Source organism: Hyla sarda, chromosome 1, assembly GCF_029499605.1.
Source record: "Hyla sarda isolate aHylSar1 chromosome 1, aHylSar1.hap1, whole genome shotgun sequence".
Taxonomy (NCBI): domain Eukaryota; kingdom Metazoa; phylum Chordata; class Amphibia; order Anura; family Hylidae; genus Hyla; species Hyla sarda.
In genome coordinates, this window is record NC_079189.1 from 94,328,924 (window position 1) to 94,346,275 (window position 17,352).

General features: G+C 43.7%; 2 protein-coding genes across 2 annotated transcripts in view; one reads left to right on the forward strand and one right to left on the reverse strand.

The window, feature by feature from the left end:
- CHIC2 (cysteine rich hydrophobic domain 2) overlaps positions 1-17,352 on the reverse strand; it is a 48,402-nt gene that overhangs the window by 19,620 nt on the left and 11,430 nt on the right. Inside the window, exons 2-3 of the mRNA XM_056558134.1 lie at positions 14,872-14,926; positions 14,624-14,779 (exon numbers count right to left, since the gene is read on the reverse strand). Coding sequence (XP_056414109.1) covers positions 14,624-14,779; positions 14,872-14,926 — 211 coding nt within the window. The remainder of the gene's footprint in view (positions 1-14,623; positions 14,780-14,871; positions 14,927-17,352) is intronic.
- Positions 11,135-17,352, forward strand: part of GSX2 (GS homeobox 2) — a 51,539-nt gene continuing 45,321 nt past the window's right edge. The window contains exon 1 of the mRNA XM_056558090.1: positions 11,135-11,162. The gene's annotated coding sequence lies outside the window, so the exon portion shown is untranslated. The remainder of the gene's footprint in view (positions 11,163-17,352) is intronic.

Here is a 17,352-nt window from a genome sequence, read left to right on the forward strand (position 1 = left end):
ATAAAACATGTCTCTAATCCAGTGTTTCCCAACCAGGGTGCCTCCAGCTGCTGCAAAACTACAACTCCCAGCAAGCCCGGACAGCCTTCGGCTGTCCGGGCATGCTGGAAGTTGTAGTTTTGCAACAGCTGGAGGCACCCTGGTTGGGAAACACTGCTCTAATCTGTATTCAGCTCCCTTGTTACAATTTCCCAGCGACTTTAAAGAAAATCTATTCTCATGATACAGTCAAAGTTTTCATATAAAAAAAAAAATTATTTATTAAACCAGATTCCCCCCCCTTCCCTTTATAAAAACGTAGCCTACAATGGTTTGTTTAGACGCAGGAGTCTAGTACCGGAGAGGATAAATCATGATGCCAGGTGTTAAAAGCCAGGAAAAAAGCTGCAGGTGCAAAGTGACAGCTCAGCCATCGGTGCAGCTGCAGTGTAGGATGAGAAAGGACGCCCCGTACCGCTCCACGCTGGACGCACCAACAAAACAGATCCCCTGGTCCGAATCCACACGTTCATTCTCATATTCCTGCGCCAGACATTAACATGCGATTAAGTCCATCAAATCATTATCGTAGAGCGATTACCAATTCCAGCTCAATGGAAGTGAATAACCACCAGGACTCTAGGGCTCTACGGGGACAGTGCGCTGGAGTGGGAACCCAAGGGCTTACTTTGGACATGAGTGTCACTTTATTATTTTTTTTAAATGTATTACATTCATTATCTGGCCATTTCTGCAAAGTGAAACAGTGCCCCAAGCTGACAAAGATCAGCAGACCCTGCTTGTTTTTTTGTAAAGATCGTCTTTTAGAGGCTGTTCCCCTTTTCATTGAAAATAGGGCTGCAGTTATGGTCACACTTTGTGTTAATTTAGTTGCCAGTCAGCCCCAAATGAAAAGAAAATAAGGCTGCGGAGAGTAATTAACATTCAGTTCAGTCGTTTTGTCCCTTGTCTAGCCCCAGGGCTTTGTTCACATTGCCATCTGAATGCTGAAGGCTGGAGGGAAATCGATTTGATTCTAATCGCACCATGAAAAGAACATGATCTAACTGCTTTCAGTCCTCCGTAAATCTGTACTGGGTCTTTAGCACAATGCAACTTCCAATTTAGAAAGCACTGAATGTCTCGTCAATGACTTTGTGAAGGGGTAAGGGAGAGAGAGGAGGGGAAGAAAAAAAAAAAAAAGTGGGGGGTGAGAAGGGGGGAAATAGGAAAAAAAGAACAAGGAGCAGACATAAAAATTCCAATAGTTGTTTAAGCATTACAGTTCATTTGCATCACAGCAAACCTGAAAAGGGCTGACCCCTTAAACCGCCTCTCAAGTCTATGAAGTTGTAGCGTTGACAAGCTTATATTGACAGAAGCTCATTGACTCTGAAAGGCTACTCTATCAATGGTGGAAAACGGCAATAGGTTCTACACTGAGCAGGCATCTGCCTGCCCACCCGCCGCTAAATAATGCCACCGGATTAATATATTAGGAAAAACCTAAAAACGCTAAAATGTACTACCTGTTATTGAAACGTTCGTGTTTCTATGTTATCACCTTTATGTTGTTCGTATCATTTTTATCTATAGTTTAAAAGATCTCACGTGACAAAGAAATGCCTTGGGAACACTTACACTCAAAGCCTTTCTTTCACTTCTTGATGGATTGCAATGGGGGGGGGATTTAACCCCTTAAGGACCCGGGGTTTTCCGTTTTTGCACTTTCGTTTTTTTTTTTCCTGCTTACCTTTAAGGCTGCTTTCACACTATAAAGATTCCTCCGTTATAAACGTCCGTCATAAAAATCTTGAAAATCGGCCGTTAGGAAATCCCTAACGGCCGTTAGAAAATCCCATTGTAATCTATGGGATTTTTCTAATAGCCGTTTTAACCCTTTATCGCCCCTTATTAATAACGGCCGTTATTTTGTGAAGGGCGATAGTAACGGGAGAAATAGTGCATGCACTATTTCTTCCGTTCATTTGCCCATCACAACATAACAGCAGTTATTAATAACGGGCGATAAAGGGTTAAAACGGCTAATAGAAAATCCCATTATAGTCTATGGGATTTTTCTAACGGCCGTTTAATGGCCGATTGTCAAGATTTTTATGACTGACGTTTATAACCGAGGTATTTTTATAGTGTGAAAGCAGCCTAAAAAAATAAAAAATAAATAAAACAATTCTTTAAATTTTGCCCCTAAAAATCCAAATGATGGCTTATTTTTTGCACCACTAATTCTACTTTGTAATGACGTCAGTAATTTTACCCAAAAATCTACGACGAAACGGAAAAAAAAAATTATTGTGCGACAAAATTGAAGAAAAAACACCATTTTGGGGGCTTCTGTTTCTACACAGTACATTTTTCGGTAAAAATGACACCTTATCTTTATTCTGTAGGTCCATACGATTAAAATGATACCCTACTTATATAGGTTTGATTTTGTCGTACTTCTGGAAAAAAAATCATAACTGCATAACACAGGAAAATGTATACGTTTTTTCTGCATATGGAGCGGTATGAGGGCTCATTTTTAGCGCCATGATCTAAAGTTTTTTTGCGCCATGATGATGAAGTTTTTAGCGGTACCATTTTTGTATTGATCGGACTTTTTGATCACTTTTTAAAAAAAATTTCAGGATCTAAAAAGTGACCAAAAATACGCTATTTTGGACTTTGGAATTTTTTTGCGCATACGCCATTGACCGTGAGGTTTAACCTGTTGGGGACGGAGGGCGTACCTGTATGCCCTCTGCCCACTCCCTTTCTATAATGTGGGGACACGGCGTGACCTCGCGTCATAGCGGGTCGGGCCCAGCCTCTAACAATGGCTGGGACCTGTGGCTAATAGCGTGCGGCACTGATCGCGGTGCAGCACGCTATTAACCCCTAACATTGAACGCCACGTCTAAAGTCAAAGTGAACCAATGCCGGTTAGCTCAGGGGGCTGTTCGGGATCGCGGCAGTGAACTCGCGGCATCCCGAACAGCTGTAGGACAGCAGGAGGATCCCTACCTGCCTCCTCACTGTACGATCGCCGAATGTCAAGCTGCAGAATCATTGATCAATGGTTTCCTATGAGAAACCACTGATCAATGTAAAAGATCAGTGTGTGCAGTGTTATAGCCCCTATGGGAGCTATAACATTGCAAAAAAAGAGTGGAAAAAAAAGTGAATAAAGATCATATAACCCTTCCCTAATAAAAGTTTGAAACACCCCCCTTTTCCCCCATTTAAAAAACAAAAACAAAAAACAACTAAATAAAAATAAACAGGTGGTATCGCCGTGTGCGGAAATGTCCAAATTATAAAAATATATCGTTAATGAAACCGCACGGTCAATGGCGTAAAAAATTTCCAAAGTCCAAAATAGCGTATTTTTGGTCACTTTTTATATCATGAAAAAATGTATAAAAAGCGATCAAAAAGTCCGATCAATACAAAACTGGTACTGCTAAAAATTTCAGATCACGGTGCAAAAAAATTAGCCCTCATACTGCCCCATACGCGGAAAATTAAAGTTATAGGGGTCAGCAGATGACAATTTTAAATGTATAAATTTTCCCTCATGTAGTTATGATTTTTTCCAGAAGACAAAATCAAACCTATATAAGTAGGGTATCATTTTAATCACATGGACCTACAGAAGAGAAGATGTCATTTTTATCGAAAAATTTACTGTGTAGAAACAGAAGCCCAAAAAGTTACAAAATGGCGTTTTTTCTTCAATTTAGTCGCACTATTATTTTTTTTTCCGTTTCGCCGTGGTTTTTGGCTAAAATGACTGATGTTATTACAAAGTAGAATTGGTGGCACAAAAAATAAGCCATCATATGGATTTTTAGGTGCAAAATTGAAAGGGTTATGATATTTAAAAGGTAAGGAGGAAAAAACGAAAGTGCAAAAACGGAAAAACCCTCCTTCCCCAAGGAGTTAGTTAACAATTTATTTTTATAATTCGGACATTTGCGCACGCGGAGATATCACATAAGATTTTATGGGAAAAGGGGGGTGATTCAAACTTATTAGGGAAGGGGTTAAATGATCTTTATTAACTTTTCTTTTCACTTTTTTTTTTGCAGTGTTATAGCTCCCATAGGGGACTATAACACTGCACACACTGATCTTCTACATTGATCATTGTTATCCCATAGGATAACATTGATCAATTCTGCCGAATGACTGCTCATGCCTGGATCTCGGGCACAGAGCAGTCATTCGGCGATCGGACACACTAGGAAGGTAGGGACCCTCCTTGTGTCGTCCGGCTCAGTGGTTAGCTAGCTAGCCGGGAGTAGTTTACTTTCACTTTAGACGCGGTGATCAACTTTGAACGCTGCATTATAGAAAGGGAGTGGACTCAGGGCGTACCGGTACGCCCTGGATCCTTAAGTGGTTAAAGGGGTATTCCAGTGGGGATTTATTTTTTATTTTTTTATTTTTTTTTTAAACCAACTGATGCCAGAAAGTTAAACAGATTTGTAAATTACTTCTATTAAAAAATCTTAATCCTTCCACTACTTATTAGCGGCTTTATACTACAGAGGAATTTTTTTTTTTTTGGATTTCTTTTCTGTGCCAACCACAGTGCTCTCTCTGCTGACACCTCTGTCAGGAACTGTCCAGAGCAGGAGAAAATCCCCATAGCAAACATATGCTGCTCTGGACAGTTCCTGACATGGACAGAGGTGTCAGCAGAGAGCACTGTGGTAATGACAGAAAAGAAATCCAAAAAGAAAAGAATTTCCTCTGTAGTATACAGACGCTAATAAGTACTGGAAGGATTACAAATTTTTTATAGAAGTAATTTACAAATCTGTTTAACTTTTTGGCACAAGTTGATTTAAAAAAAATAAAGTTTACCTCCAGAGTACCCCTTTAAAATGGTACCATTATAAATGTCTTTGGTCATTGTCAAAATCCTGCTTGTGTCATTATTTCCATTCTATTACAATAAAACCTATGTTTCACTAAAAGCTCATAAACACATATACCAATGCCTCCAGAGCATCACGACAAACACACTAGCCATGTATAGAAGATAGCTCTGCTGGTGCAGAAGAGACCACCGAGCATTCGTCACTAGAAACAATACAAGGAAATTCATAATTCCAGGCCGGGAGCTGGAGATCAGACCGCGGCAGACATCATTGCGCTTTTCATTTTTCTCAGCTGTGACAGGTGAAAGCAAAAAAGCTCCTGCACGTGCAGCCCAATTCATCTCCGCACTTGACAGGTCACTGGTTCCCATCGAAAGGCAGGTGACGGCACACAAAAACAGAAAGACACACTCCATTGGAGAGTAATATTTTTAGCTCCCAACAATGGCACATTTATAGTCACTAAGACAAAAGGAGAAAAGTCCTCTTTAGGCTGCGTTCACACGGCCGTCTAGACCCGTCCTGTTCTCCCGTCAAAAATAAAATCGGACAATAACAGATGCAAACGGATTACATTAAAGGGGTACTCCACTGGAAAACATTTACTTTTAATTCAACTAGTGCCAGAAAGTTAAACAGATTTGTAATTTACTTCTATAAAAAAATCCCAATCCTTCCAGTAAATATCAGCTGCTGTATAATACACAGGAAGTTCTTTTCTTTTTGAATTTCCTTTCTCCCTGACCACAGTGCTCTCTGCTGACACCTCTGTCCACATCAGGAACTGTCCAGAGCAGGAGAGGTTTGCTATGGGGATTTGCTCCTACTCTGGACAGTTCCTGACATGGACAGAGGTGTCAGCAGAGAGCACTGTGGTCAGGCAGAAAGAAAATTCAAAAAGAAAAGATCTTTCTGTGTATTATACAGCAGCTGATAAGTACTGGAAGGATTGGGATTTTTTAATAGAAGTAATTTACAAATCTGCTTAACTTTCTGGCACCAGTTGATTTAAAATAATGTTTTCCAACGGAGTACCCCTTTAATGGCTCATCCATTTTCCATATGACTTCATGATGTTAAATTTACTTTATTCGTTTTTTCTTCCGTCTTTTTTGACGGAAGAAAAAAATACTGCATGTGCCGTTTCTTCTGCCGTCAAAAAAACGGAAATGATTGCAGACTGGTACAAACTGATGTAAACGGATTGTAAAAAAATTAAAAATAAAAATCTCATTGACATGAATGGGATTTTTTTTTTTTACCGTTTTTAATCCGTTTACAGCCTGCAAGAAAGGAACCGAAAACGGGGATAAAAAAAAACAGGGACAGACGGCCATGTGAACGCACCCTTAGTCAGAGAAGCATCTGACTGACGTCAAAGGAGGCAACAAAAAGTGTCAAAATAAGCCCAGACTAAGGGTACGTTCACACGTGCGGATTTACAGCGTATTTTACACTGCAGATCCGCTGGTGAAGGCCCCGCTCTATGCTGTCTTTACATGTGCCTGCTCGTAGTGGCAATACACCGCTACCAGCAGGCACACTGCGATGTGAGAGTCGCAGTATACTCGCACATCGCGGGAGCTCTCCGCCTAGCTCAGAGCAGGGAGAGCGGCCGCGATGTGCGAGTACGCCGCGCACATCGCTGCAGTATGTCTGCTCGTATCGGGCGTATTGCCGCTACCAACAGGCACATGTAAAGCCAGCATAGAGCGGGGCCTTCACCAGCGGATCCACAGCTTTAATACGCTGCAAAAATCCGCCCGTGTGAACGTACCCTAAGACTCAGAAAGCAGATCAACAAGAAAAGTTCAAGAGCAACGGGAAGGAATATAAAGAGAAATTTAAAATACTTAGTCTAATACAGTGTTTCCCAACCAGTGTGTGTGTGTGTGTGTGTGCCTCCAGCTGTTGCAAAACTACAATTCCCAGCATGCCCGGACAGCCGAAGGCTGTCCGGGCATGCTGAGAATTGTAGTTTTGCAACAGCTGGAGGCACACTGGTTGAGAAACACTGGTCTAATACAATATAACGACATAGGGGGAGATTTATCAAAACCTGTCCAGAGGAAAAGTTGCCCAGTTGCCCATAGCAACCAATCGACTCGCTCCTTTCATTTTTAACAAGGCCTCTGCAAAATGAAAGAAGCGATCTGATTGGTTGCTATGGGCAACTTTTCCTTTGCACAGGTTTTGATAAATCTCCCCCATAGGGACAGTTAGCAAAAGTTGCCCAGTTGCCCATAGCAACCAATCAGATCGCTTCTTTCACTTTTCACAAGGTCTCTGGAAAATGAAAGAAGCGATCTGATTGGTTGCTATGGGCAACTGGGCAACTTTTCCTTTGCACAGGTTTTGATAAATCTCCCCCATAAACCATCAGAATCCTCAGCAGGTATTGGCCATAAATGTTATCAAGAGTTGAAGACATGGCAATAAATGTAACTTTTTTATTAAAATTTAAGACATGCAGGGCCATGAGACACATGGAGATGTTTGGTCTATACAGACTCCCTCTACTGGGTTCATGTCAGGACATTGACTATCCAACACCAATTGGGGGGAGGGGGGAGGGGGGGGGGGGGGGGGGGGGACACATGCCTTATCCTTATATTACACTTTAGGCAGGAAACCACATGCAGTCGCACACTTTTACCACCATCTTTGTTAGTATTGTGTTTTCTTTTGTTCAGAAAGCTCAATTTTTATAATCTTTTTCGGGTAAAAAAAAAAAAAAAAAATATGAAATCCTTCAGTAGCATGAATGGGGCTTAGCTACAAGACCAAACAACCTATGTACACAAGTACTCAGATAACCACTACAGGCAGTGATGTAGAATACCAGTGGCTCAACCTTGATGAAATGTTCTGTACTCTTATGTATCCTATGTCCACATATCATCTGTTTCGCTGCCTGAGCAATCCAAACAATTGCCTAGTGTAAAGGCACAAGGTGATCTCTGACTAAAGCATTGCTCATTGTCCATTAACTATTATTATTATTTTTTTTTTTTACATAAGGTATAGCAATGGATAGGGGATAAGATGAATGATCGCAGGGGTCCTGCCACTGGAGACCCCCGCAGTCTCGGAGCAGACCCCTAGCATTCTGTGCCGTGCGCTGCCTCCGAGACGGGGACGTGAAGTCACGGCCACGCCCCCTGCATTCATGTCTATGGGAGGGGGCGTGGCAGCTATCACACCGCCTCCCATAGAAATGAATGGAGGTGGGGTGGACCAGATCGCGGAGGTCCCCAGCGATCATACATCTTATCCCCAATCCTTTGCATAGGGGATAAGATGTATAAAGCCAGAGTACCCCTTCACTTTATAATGAAAATGTTTGTCCTCAGACACATTCTTTTAAAAAGGTTTTCCCACAGAAGGCACTCCTCATCTGCCTGGAGGATTGGAACTCCCATCTTTCAGCAGAATGGGCGGTCCCATGCCCCTCCCCCCTAATATATTATATACTGGTTTGAGTGGCATTGGGGCCGCTCTGCCAGTGGGTCGTTCCCCCTGTGGGCACTGGTGTTGCGGTGGTGGTCGCCACACAGTGCTACGCCATTTTATGCTAGGGACCCACTCTAATTAGGTGGCCTTGACGAGGCGAGTGGGCTTGTACCTTTTGATCAAAATGCATACTAACAACCTGTTAGTTTTTGAATTTATGCTGAGAAACAATTAGCTTAAAATACAATATGTAGATGTGCGATTATGTCTGTTTCTTCTACTTGAATATTATATACAGACCCAAAGTAATTAGGGATACACCGAAATTTTGTCCGCCGAAAATGGCCAAATGAATTTTCTGCCGATAATTTCGGCGAGCGTGGCTTAATCCTCTCCTGACCCATGACATACATGTACGTCATGGATCGGGTGAGGACATGATGCGGGCCCGCGTCATAACAGGGAGATGCTATCAGCGGCTGACATCTACCTGTAATGACGGACACCAGAGATTGCTCCGATGTCCACCATTTAACTGTTTGCCACTGTGTATGGCACTAGCTTCTGACTGGAGCCCGCGCCATACCCGACGGCCCCCTGCTGATTCTTGTAGCAGAGGGCCGAAGCTAATAGCCAACACACGGCGATCGCCGCATGTCGGCTATTAACCTTTTAGATCGCCGCTGTCAAAGCTGACTGCGGCGTCTAAAGGGTGCTTTAAAGGTGTACTCTGGGGAACTAAACCCATAGCCCATCCTTTCCCGCCCACCAATCTATGTATTTGTCTAAATATCATTCATTAGCTATATACAGCAGTTTCCCTCTTTCAGCTGTCACTTTCATGAAGGAAATGAGAGAAAAAATGTAATTCTCAAATCCACCTTGTCTTGGTGTAAACCCCTCACTGAGACTAGCCCCCACCCTTCAGGACAACACCACCTGATTTCTGTTTGGTCTAAAGCTCTGGCTGTACAGCCACGCCACACCTCCCCTTCCCTCCCTGTGTGAGGAGCTTGTAAGCTGTGGGAGAAAAGAAGTGAAGATTCTCAGTCACAACTGAGCACATAGCTGCTGTTTTTCTGCTGAAAATCTAATCACTGACTTCTGCTATTAAGAGCACAGCATGATTTATTGCTGAAGGAAGGATAGTCTGAAAGAAAAGACATGTACAGTGTGTGTGAGCTGCAGTGTAAGCCTGCACACACAGTTGGCTGGCAGCCATTACACAGAGCTGCAGTGACTTCTGGGAGATTTAGTCTGTGCTGCAAACAAGGAAAAAAGTATTTAGGAGACATCAGGGGCCAAAGAAGCATCAACAACAACATGAATAACTACAGAGGACACAGAACAGGTATTGTGGTGGCTTTGGGGCATTTTTCTTTTTATTAACTTCCCTGGAGTACCCCTTTAAACACTCCCTGGTGGTCCAGTAGGGTGGAGCGAGATTGCCGGGGGAGCAATCCACTGTGGCTCTGCTTAAGCAAGGCTCAACCAAATGAACGCAGAGCACACAGATCAATGGGGTTCTATGGAACCACATTGATCTGTATGAGGAATCTAATGATTCTTCCTAAATGTCCCCTAAGGGAACTAATAAAGTGTAAAAAAAATAAAATAAAAAAATAAATAAATAAAATAAAAACAGAAATTAACCCCTTCCATAAAAGTTTAAATTACCCTCCTTTTCCCATTTTCCATATTAAAAAATATGAAAAAATAATAATTGGCTTAATTTTCCCAAATTTTAAATTATTTTGTTTCTGATCCTGCCATTTGAACGCAAAAAAAAATGTTAAACGCAAAAATTGCTGATTTTGGTCACATCACATGCCAAAAAAGTAATAAAATGTAACAATCTATATTTAAAAAAAAGGGGGCGGGTGATGCATTTTCAGTTTCGGTTTCCGACCAAGCACCGCCTAAATTTTCAGTTTTGGACCAAAATTTCCCTTTCGGTGCATCCCTAAAAGTAATGCAAATAAAAATATAAAGCATCCAACTAAAAAAATACTTGAGAAATAAAGTCACAAGCGCAGGGCGGGTGCACCAAGGAGTAAGGGAACACCACAGTGAACCAAGATTTACATTTGAGTTTTGTATATATCTCGGGAACGGCACAGCGGTTTCCGAATAGGCAACCTGTGTTTGAATCAGCATTACCCGAACTATTACCTGGTATACACAGGTTAGTGCTGTTGCTCCATTTGGTTTCCCTTAACCCCTTAAGAACCACGGGTTTTTCCATTTTTGCACTTTCGTTTTTTTCCTCCTCACATTTTAAAAATCATAACCCTTTCAATTTTGCACCTAAAAGTCCATATGATGGCTTATTTTTTGTGCCACCAATTCAACTTTGCAGTGACATCAGTCATTTTACCCAAAAAGCTACGGCGAAAAGGAAAAAAAAAATCATTGTGCAACAAAATTGAAGAAAAAATGCCCTTTTCTAAATTTTGGCGGCTTCCGTTTCTACGCAGTACAAATAGACTTGCATTAAGGGGGCAGGCCGAGAAGTCACGAGGGGGCGGAGCCGTGACGGCACGATGCTCCAGCCCCTGTATCGCCGGTCATTACGCACAGAGTGAGTGTGCTCTGTGCAGTAATGATAGCGGGGTGCCGCAGCGGAGATCCCGTGGGGTCCCCAGCAGCAAGACCTCTACGATCTGACATCTTATCCCCTTTAAGGAGTTAAACAAATGCAACAAAAACAACACTGCAGGGTAATGTAGTTATAACCACAAGATAATTATAATGTACAGCTATACACACAGTTACTTATCGTTACAAATACTTTCTGGTCCTCTGTTCCCCAGGCAGAAAAGTGCTACTAGACAAGAGGTATGTGCCCACTGCTTACCACACTCACTGCTCTGATCTTGGAGATTAAAGTAGGGAGAAGACTGAGTCCATTATCCTATGTTCTTGTAACCACAGACCCATCCATACGTTTTAATAAGGCACCTATATCATTACAATACCATATTAGGGATGTAAGAAAAAAATCGATTCTCGCGATAATCGCGATTTTTCATTTGCCGATACAGAATCGATTCAAAATATTTTTGAATCGATTCTTTTAGGGATGTGGAATTTTTAATAAAACGCACTCTCTCTTACCTGCCAACGAGCCCGCGGAGCTCCGGTACAGTCCGGTACAGGTGTTCGGTCCCCGGGCTGTATTCTTCTTACTTCCTGTTAGTCCGGCACGTCACATGGAGCTTCAGCCTATCACCAGCCGCAGCGATGTCCCGCCTCCGCTGGTGATAGGCTGAAGCTCCATGTGACGTGCCGGACTAACAGGAAGTAAGAAGAATACAGCCCGGGGACCGAACACCTGTACCGGAGCTCCGCGGGCTCGTTGGCAGGTAAGATAAAGTGCGTTTTATTTTATTTTGCAGCCCGCACGGGCTAACATGAGAAAAGTGAGCACCGGAGTACTAGATCGCCGCTGTCAAAGCTGACAGCGGCGTCTATTGGGATCTATGAATGCTCCCAGGTGGGCGATATATCGCGATGTATCGCCACCTAGACGGTATCGCGATATATCGCGATATATCGAATCGCCACACTGGTATCGCGATTCGAATCGAATCGCCAAATTCTTGGCGATTCACACCCCTATACCATATAGCACAATGTACTGGCATTAGAAGGGCTGTGCACCCCTTCTGTTTTGGGGGGGGGGGGGGTACACTTGGAGGTAGCACTGCGTCAGAGGCTGTTGGACATTGAGCACTGAGGAGAACTTTCCTGATTTGTCCATAGAAGTAACTCACAAGGATGGCTTTTTCTGCACTACATATGTATGTCCAGGTTCTAGGATAGCAGAGAACCATCTGAACTTTGTCTTTTACTTCATAAGATACGACAATCGATGACCACACCTCAAGCCGGGAAGCAAGCAAGCAACACACCACGAGATTGCTCAGCAGCGGAGTCCCATTGATTTCAATGAGATTCTGCTGCACCCTGCACACACCGGAATATCTGCGACGGAAACCTCTGTAGCGGAAATCCCTAGTTTCTGTGGATTCCGCTTAGAAATGGATCTAAATATCTCCAGCAATACCTCTATTCTCATGACTTTAAAGGGGGTTCTCCGGTGCTTACACATCTTATCCCCTATCCAAAAGATAGGGGATAAGATGCCTGATCGCGGGAGTCCCGCCGTGATGTTGCACGCGGCACCCAGTTTGTAATCAGTCTACGGAGCGTGTTCGCTCCGGGTCTGATTACCGGAGACCATAGGGCCGACGGCGTGTGACGTCACGCCTCCGCCCTGTGTGACGTCACGCCTCCGCCCCGTGTGACGTCACGCTCCGCCCCTCAATGCAAGGGGGCGTGACAGCTATCACGCCCCCTCCCATAGGCTTGCAGTGAGGGGCGGAGCGTGATGTCACACGGGGGCGGAGGCGAGCCGTCGGCCCTGTGGTCGCCGGTAATCAGAATACTATAGAGGAAATTCTTTTCTTTTTGGAATGCTCTCTGACAACATCATGAGCACAGATCTCTCTGCTGACGTTATTATAATAATGCTTTATTTATTGTTGTCCTTAGTGGGATTTGAACCCAAGTCCCCAGCACTGCAAGGCAGCAGTGCTAACCAGTGAGCCACCATGCTACCCTTAGCATACATCTTAAGGGTAGCATGGTGGCTCACTGGTTAGCACTGCTGCCTTGCAGTGCTGGGGACTTGGGTTCAAATCCCACTAAGGACAACAATAAATAAAGCATTATTATAATAACGTCAGCAGAGAGATCTGTGCTCATGATGTTGTCAGAGAGCATTCCAAAAAGAAAAGAATTTCCTCTGTAGTAATCGCCGGTAATCAGACCCAGAGCGAACACGCTCCGGGGACTGATTACAAACGGGGTGCCACGTGCAAGATCGCGGGGGTCCCCAGCGGATAGGGGATAAGTTGTCTAAGCACCAGAGTACCCCTTTAATAGGGATGAGGAAGGAAAACTGTGGGGGCACCTAGAACCACTCTGTGCCAGTGAAAACGTATTGATGGCTCATTCCCTTCAGTGGGATATGAGCTGCAGCAACCTAGCATGGCCAACATACAATGTGTAGGACCCTTCAGCTCCAGAAACTGGCTCCAGAAAGTTAAACAGATGTGTAAATTACTTCTATTAAAAAATCTTAATCCTTCCAGTAGTTATCAGCTGTTGAAGTATAGTTCATTTCTTTCTGACAACAATGCTCTCTGCTGACACCTCTACTTGTCTCAGGAACTGTCCGAAGCATTAGAGGTTTGCTATGTGGATTTGCTCGCACTCTGGACAGTTTCTGAAACAAGCAGAGGTGTCAGCAAAGAGCACTGTGGTCAGACAGAACAACTCAACTTCCGCAGCTGATAAATACTGGAAGGATTACGATTTTTTTAATAGAAGTCACTTACATGTCTGTTTAAAGGAGTAGTCCAGTGGTGAACAACTTATCCCCTATCCTAAGGATAGGGGATAAGTTGCAGATCGCGGGGGGTCCGACCGCTGGGGCCCCCTGCGATCTCCTGTACAGAGCCCCGAGAGCCCGCGGGAAGGGGGCGTGTCGACCTCCGCACGAGTCAGCGGCCGACACGCTCCCTCAATACAACTCTATGGCAGAGCAGAAGCTCTGCTTTCGGCAATCTCCGGCTCGGCCATTGAGATGTATTGAGGGGGCATGTCGGCCGCCGCCTCGTGCGGGGGTCGACACCCGCTATCTGGCCGGAGAGCCGGGGCCCCTGTACAGAGAGATTGCAGGGGGCCCCAGCGGTCGGACCCCCCGCGATCTCAAACTTATCCCCTATCCTTAGGATAGGGGATACGTTTTTCACCACTGGACTACCCCTTTAACTTTCTGGAGTCAGTTGATATAAAAAAAAAAAAAAAAAAAAAAAAAGTTAGTTTTCCTAGAATACCTCTAAGCTCCGTTCACTGTGCAGTGACAGTGCCGCAGTTCAACTGAACATCACATCAGCAGGGGCACCTCGCAGAACAGACACTGAAGGCCTATCCTGGGGATTAGGTAATAAGGTTTTACCATGTGCATGACATAATCTAGTAAAATAACTTTCAAATCCAGTGTTTCCCAACCAGGGTGACTCCAGCTGTTGCAAAACTACAACTCTCAGCATGCCCGGACAGCCTTTGGCTGTCCGGGCATGCTGGGAGTTGTACTTTTGCAACAGCTGGAGGCACCCTGGTTGGGAAACACTGTTCTATTCACTAATTTTTTTCTGAAAATACTTTGCAGTAGTAAGGCAGTGAATGCAGTAAAGCAATATAAACTTGATTATCAAAGAATAACTTACCCTTTTACTGAGACATACAACCGGCCACATGCTACATCCCAGAGTGCAGCAACAACACAGACACCCACACAGCAGCCATCGAACATTAATTGGAAGGTTCTTCTTAAGACAACTGTTAACTCGGTTAATACTAGATTTAAATTCCTCCGGTGCTACCTGGGAATAAATAAATAAATAGATATTTACTCATTGAAAACTTCATATGCAACTTATAAATGACATCACATATGAAGCTAATGGATACATACTTTTCCAGTTAAAGATGATGGGAATTCTGCTTCAAACTTGTTGCTAAGACCAAATCTAAAAAGAAAGAAAACAAAAAGTTAGTCAATGCTTTATTTTCACAAGGACTAACAGGTTTACACGTGGCTTAAAGAGGTACTCCCCTGGAAAACATTTTTTTTTTTTTTTTTTTTTAATCAACTGGTGCCAGAAAGTTAAACAGATTTATAAATGACTTCTATTTAAAAATCGTAATCCTTCCCGTACTTAGCTGCTGTATGATCCACAGGAAGTTTTGCTCTTTTTTGAATTTCCTTTCTGTCTGACCGCAGTGCTCTCTGCTGACACCTCTGTCTATTTTAGGAACTGTCCGGAGAAGGATAGGGGATTTGCTCCTACTCTGGACAGTTCCTAAAATGGACAGAGGTGTCAGCAGAGAGCACTGTGGTCAGACAGAAAGGAAATTGAAAAGGAAAATAACTTCCTCAAACATACAGCAGCTTATAAGTACCGGAAGGGTTAAGATTTTTAAATAGAAGTAATTTACAAATCTTTTTAACCTACTGGCACCAGTTGATTGAAAAAAAAAAAAAAAATGTTTTCCACCGGAGTACCCCTTTAATATAGTACACATTTAGGGAGATTTATCAAGGCTGAGCCAGGGACCAATCTGACCAAAAGGCATGTGAGACATTTTTAGTACGCTATACAGTAAAGCTCCACCCCTTTAACTATGCCAGAAGATCCCAAAAATGACGTTTGTAAGTAAATGGAATGTCAGTCTACAGAGAATAAGTCCATTTGGCACTGCCTTGAGATTTCATTAGGAGTAATCATCGACAAAGATATTTTATACTGTTCTTTGTTTAGAATGTATTTGAGATGTAATCCCGAGTGGTCACTACCTTTTATCTTAAAGCGAACGTACCTTTTACCTCAAACAAGCTCACCCCAGGACGCACAATCCCGCACTTTCGCAGCGCAGATTGTCGGGAAAAACTGACACTATTTTTGTAAACAACCTCCAAATAGAAACGTAGAAAGTATAGTGGCAACATGTATCAACATTCAATAAATCTTATTATAATCTCAGTGAGAGGGTTATGGATAATAGATATAAAATGGAGGTTACATCCCGTATTACACTCTGTGACCATCCCTTTTGGCACAGAGAAAATATGATGCAATGCTTATGTAAAGTAATCTGCTAACCAATTACAATGTTTATACAATGTGCTATGCCCTAGTGAAGGATATATCTTGGGTGTACGCTATACAAAAACCAGAGAACAGTTTGAGCCAATGAGAGAGTCAGACTGTTCTCTAGGGATCGACCGATATTGATTTTTTTTTATTGCCGATACCGATAATCGGTCGAGGTGAAGGTGGATAGCCGATAACTTATACCGATATTCCGGTATAAGTTATCGGCTATTTATCTTCCCCCCGACACCGCTGCAGATCATTGATTTAAAGCGGGCGCTTTAAATCAATGAACTGCAGTGGCTTTTGCGGTGCCATAGGCCGCCGCCACCCGCTTCTCTCCCCCTGCCTGTCCAGGGGTCCTCCTGAGTCCTATCACCACGACCGCACCGCCCCGCCCCCCCCCCCCATTTCCTCCCCCATCCCCGGTATTATAATTACCTGTTCCCGGGGTCCACTCTACATCTGGCTCCAGTGGCGTCCTCCTGAGCTGTCACTGTGTGCACTGACTGTGACGTTGCGTTGGGGATGTCACTCGTCACTGTGCACAGCGTAACGCAGGACGCAGCAGGAGCCAGAAGTAGCGTGGACCCCAGCCCCCGGGAACAGGTAATTATAAAACCGGGGGAGGCAATGGGGCCGGGGCGGTGCGGTGGTGGGGGCGGTCACGGTGCGGCACGATGGGGGCGGGGCATTATCGGCTTATCGGCAAGGTAATTGCCGATACAGATAACGCCCAAAATCGTGAATATCGGCCAAACCGATAATTGGTTGATCCCTACTGTTTTCTCCGTGCACGTATTATCTAATTTGGCTCAGGACATCAACCTAGAGCGGTCACTTGGAACGCATCCAAAACAAAGTTGTGATGGCCATTTCAGAGGTAAATCCTGCTTCTACTGGCCCTTTTTATAACGTTTTCACAGAATCTCATTGGTGTTGGTCAAACTACTGTTACACCAAACAATGAAAAGAATAGGGGTCCCTTGTCTCCCCCATGTAAATGGAGACTGAGTCAAGCACAGCGCAGTTGCTCCATTTACTCTCTATAGGAGAAAGCTGAATACACAGCTTGGCTATCTTCAGACCTCACATAATAAGCAAATAGATGTAGAACAGCGCATGCTTGACCACTTCTCCATTTACACAGGACAATAGAATCTCATTCTTGTGATCAACAGGGGTCTCAGCAGTCAGATTAATAAACTACGTTTTGCCTAGGCCAGTGTTTCCCAACCAGGGTGCCTCCAGCTGTTGCAAAACTACAATTCCCAGCATGCTGGGAGTTGTAGTTTTGCAAC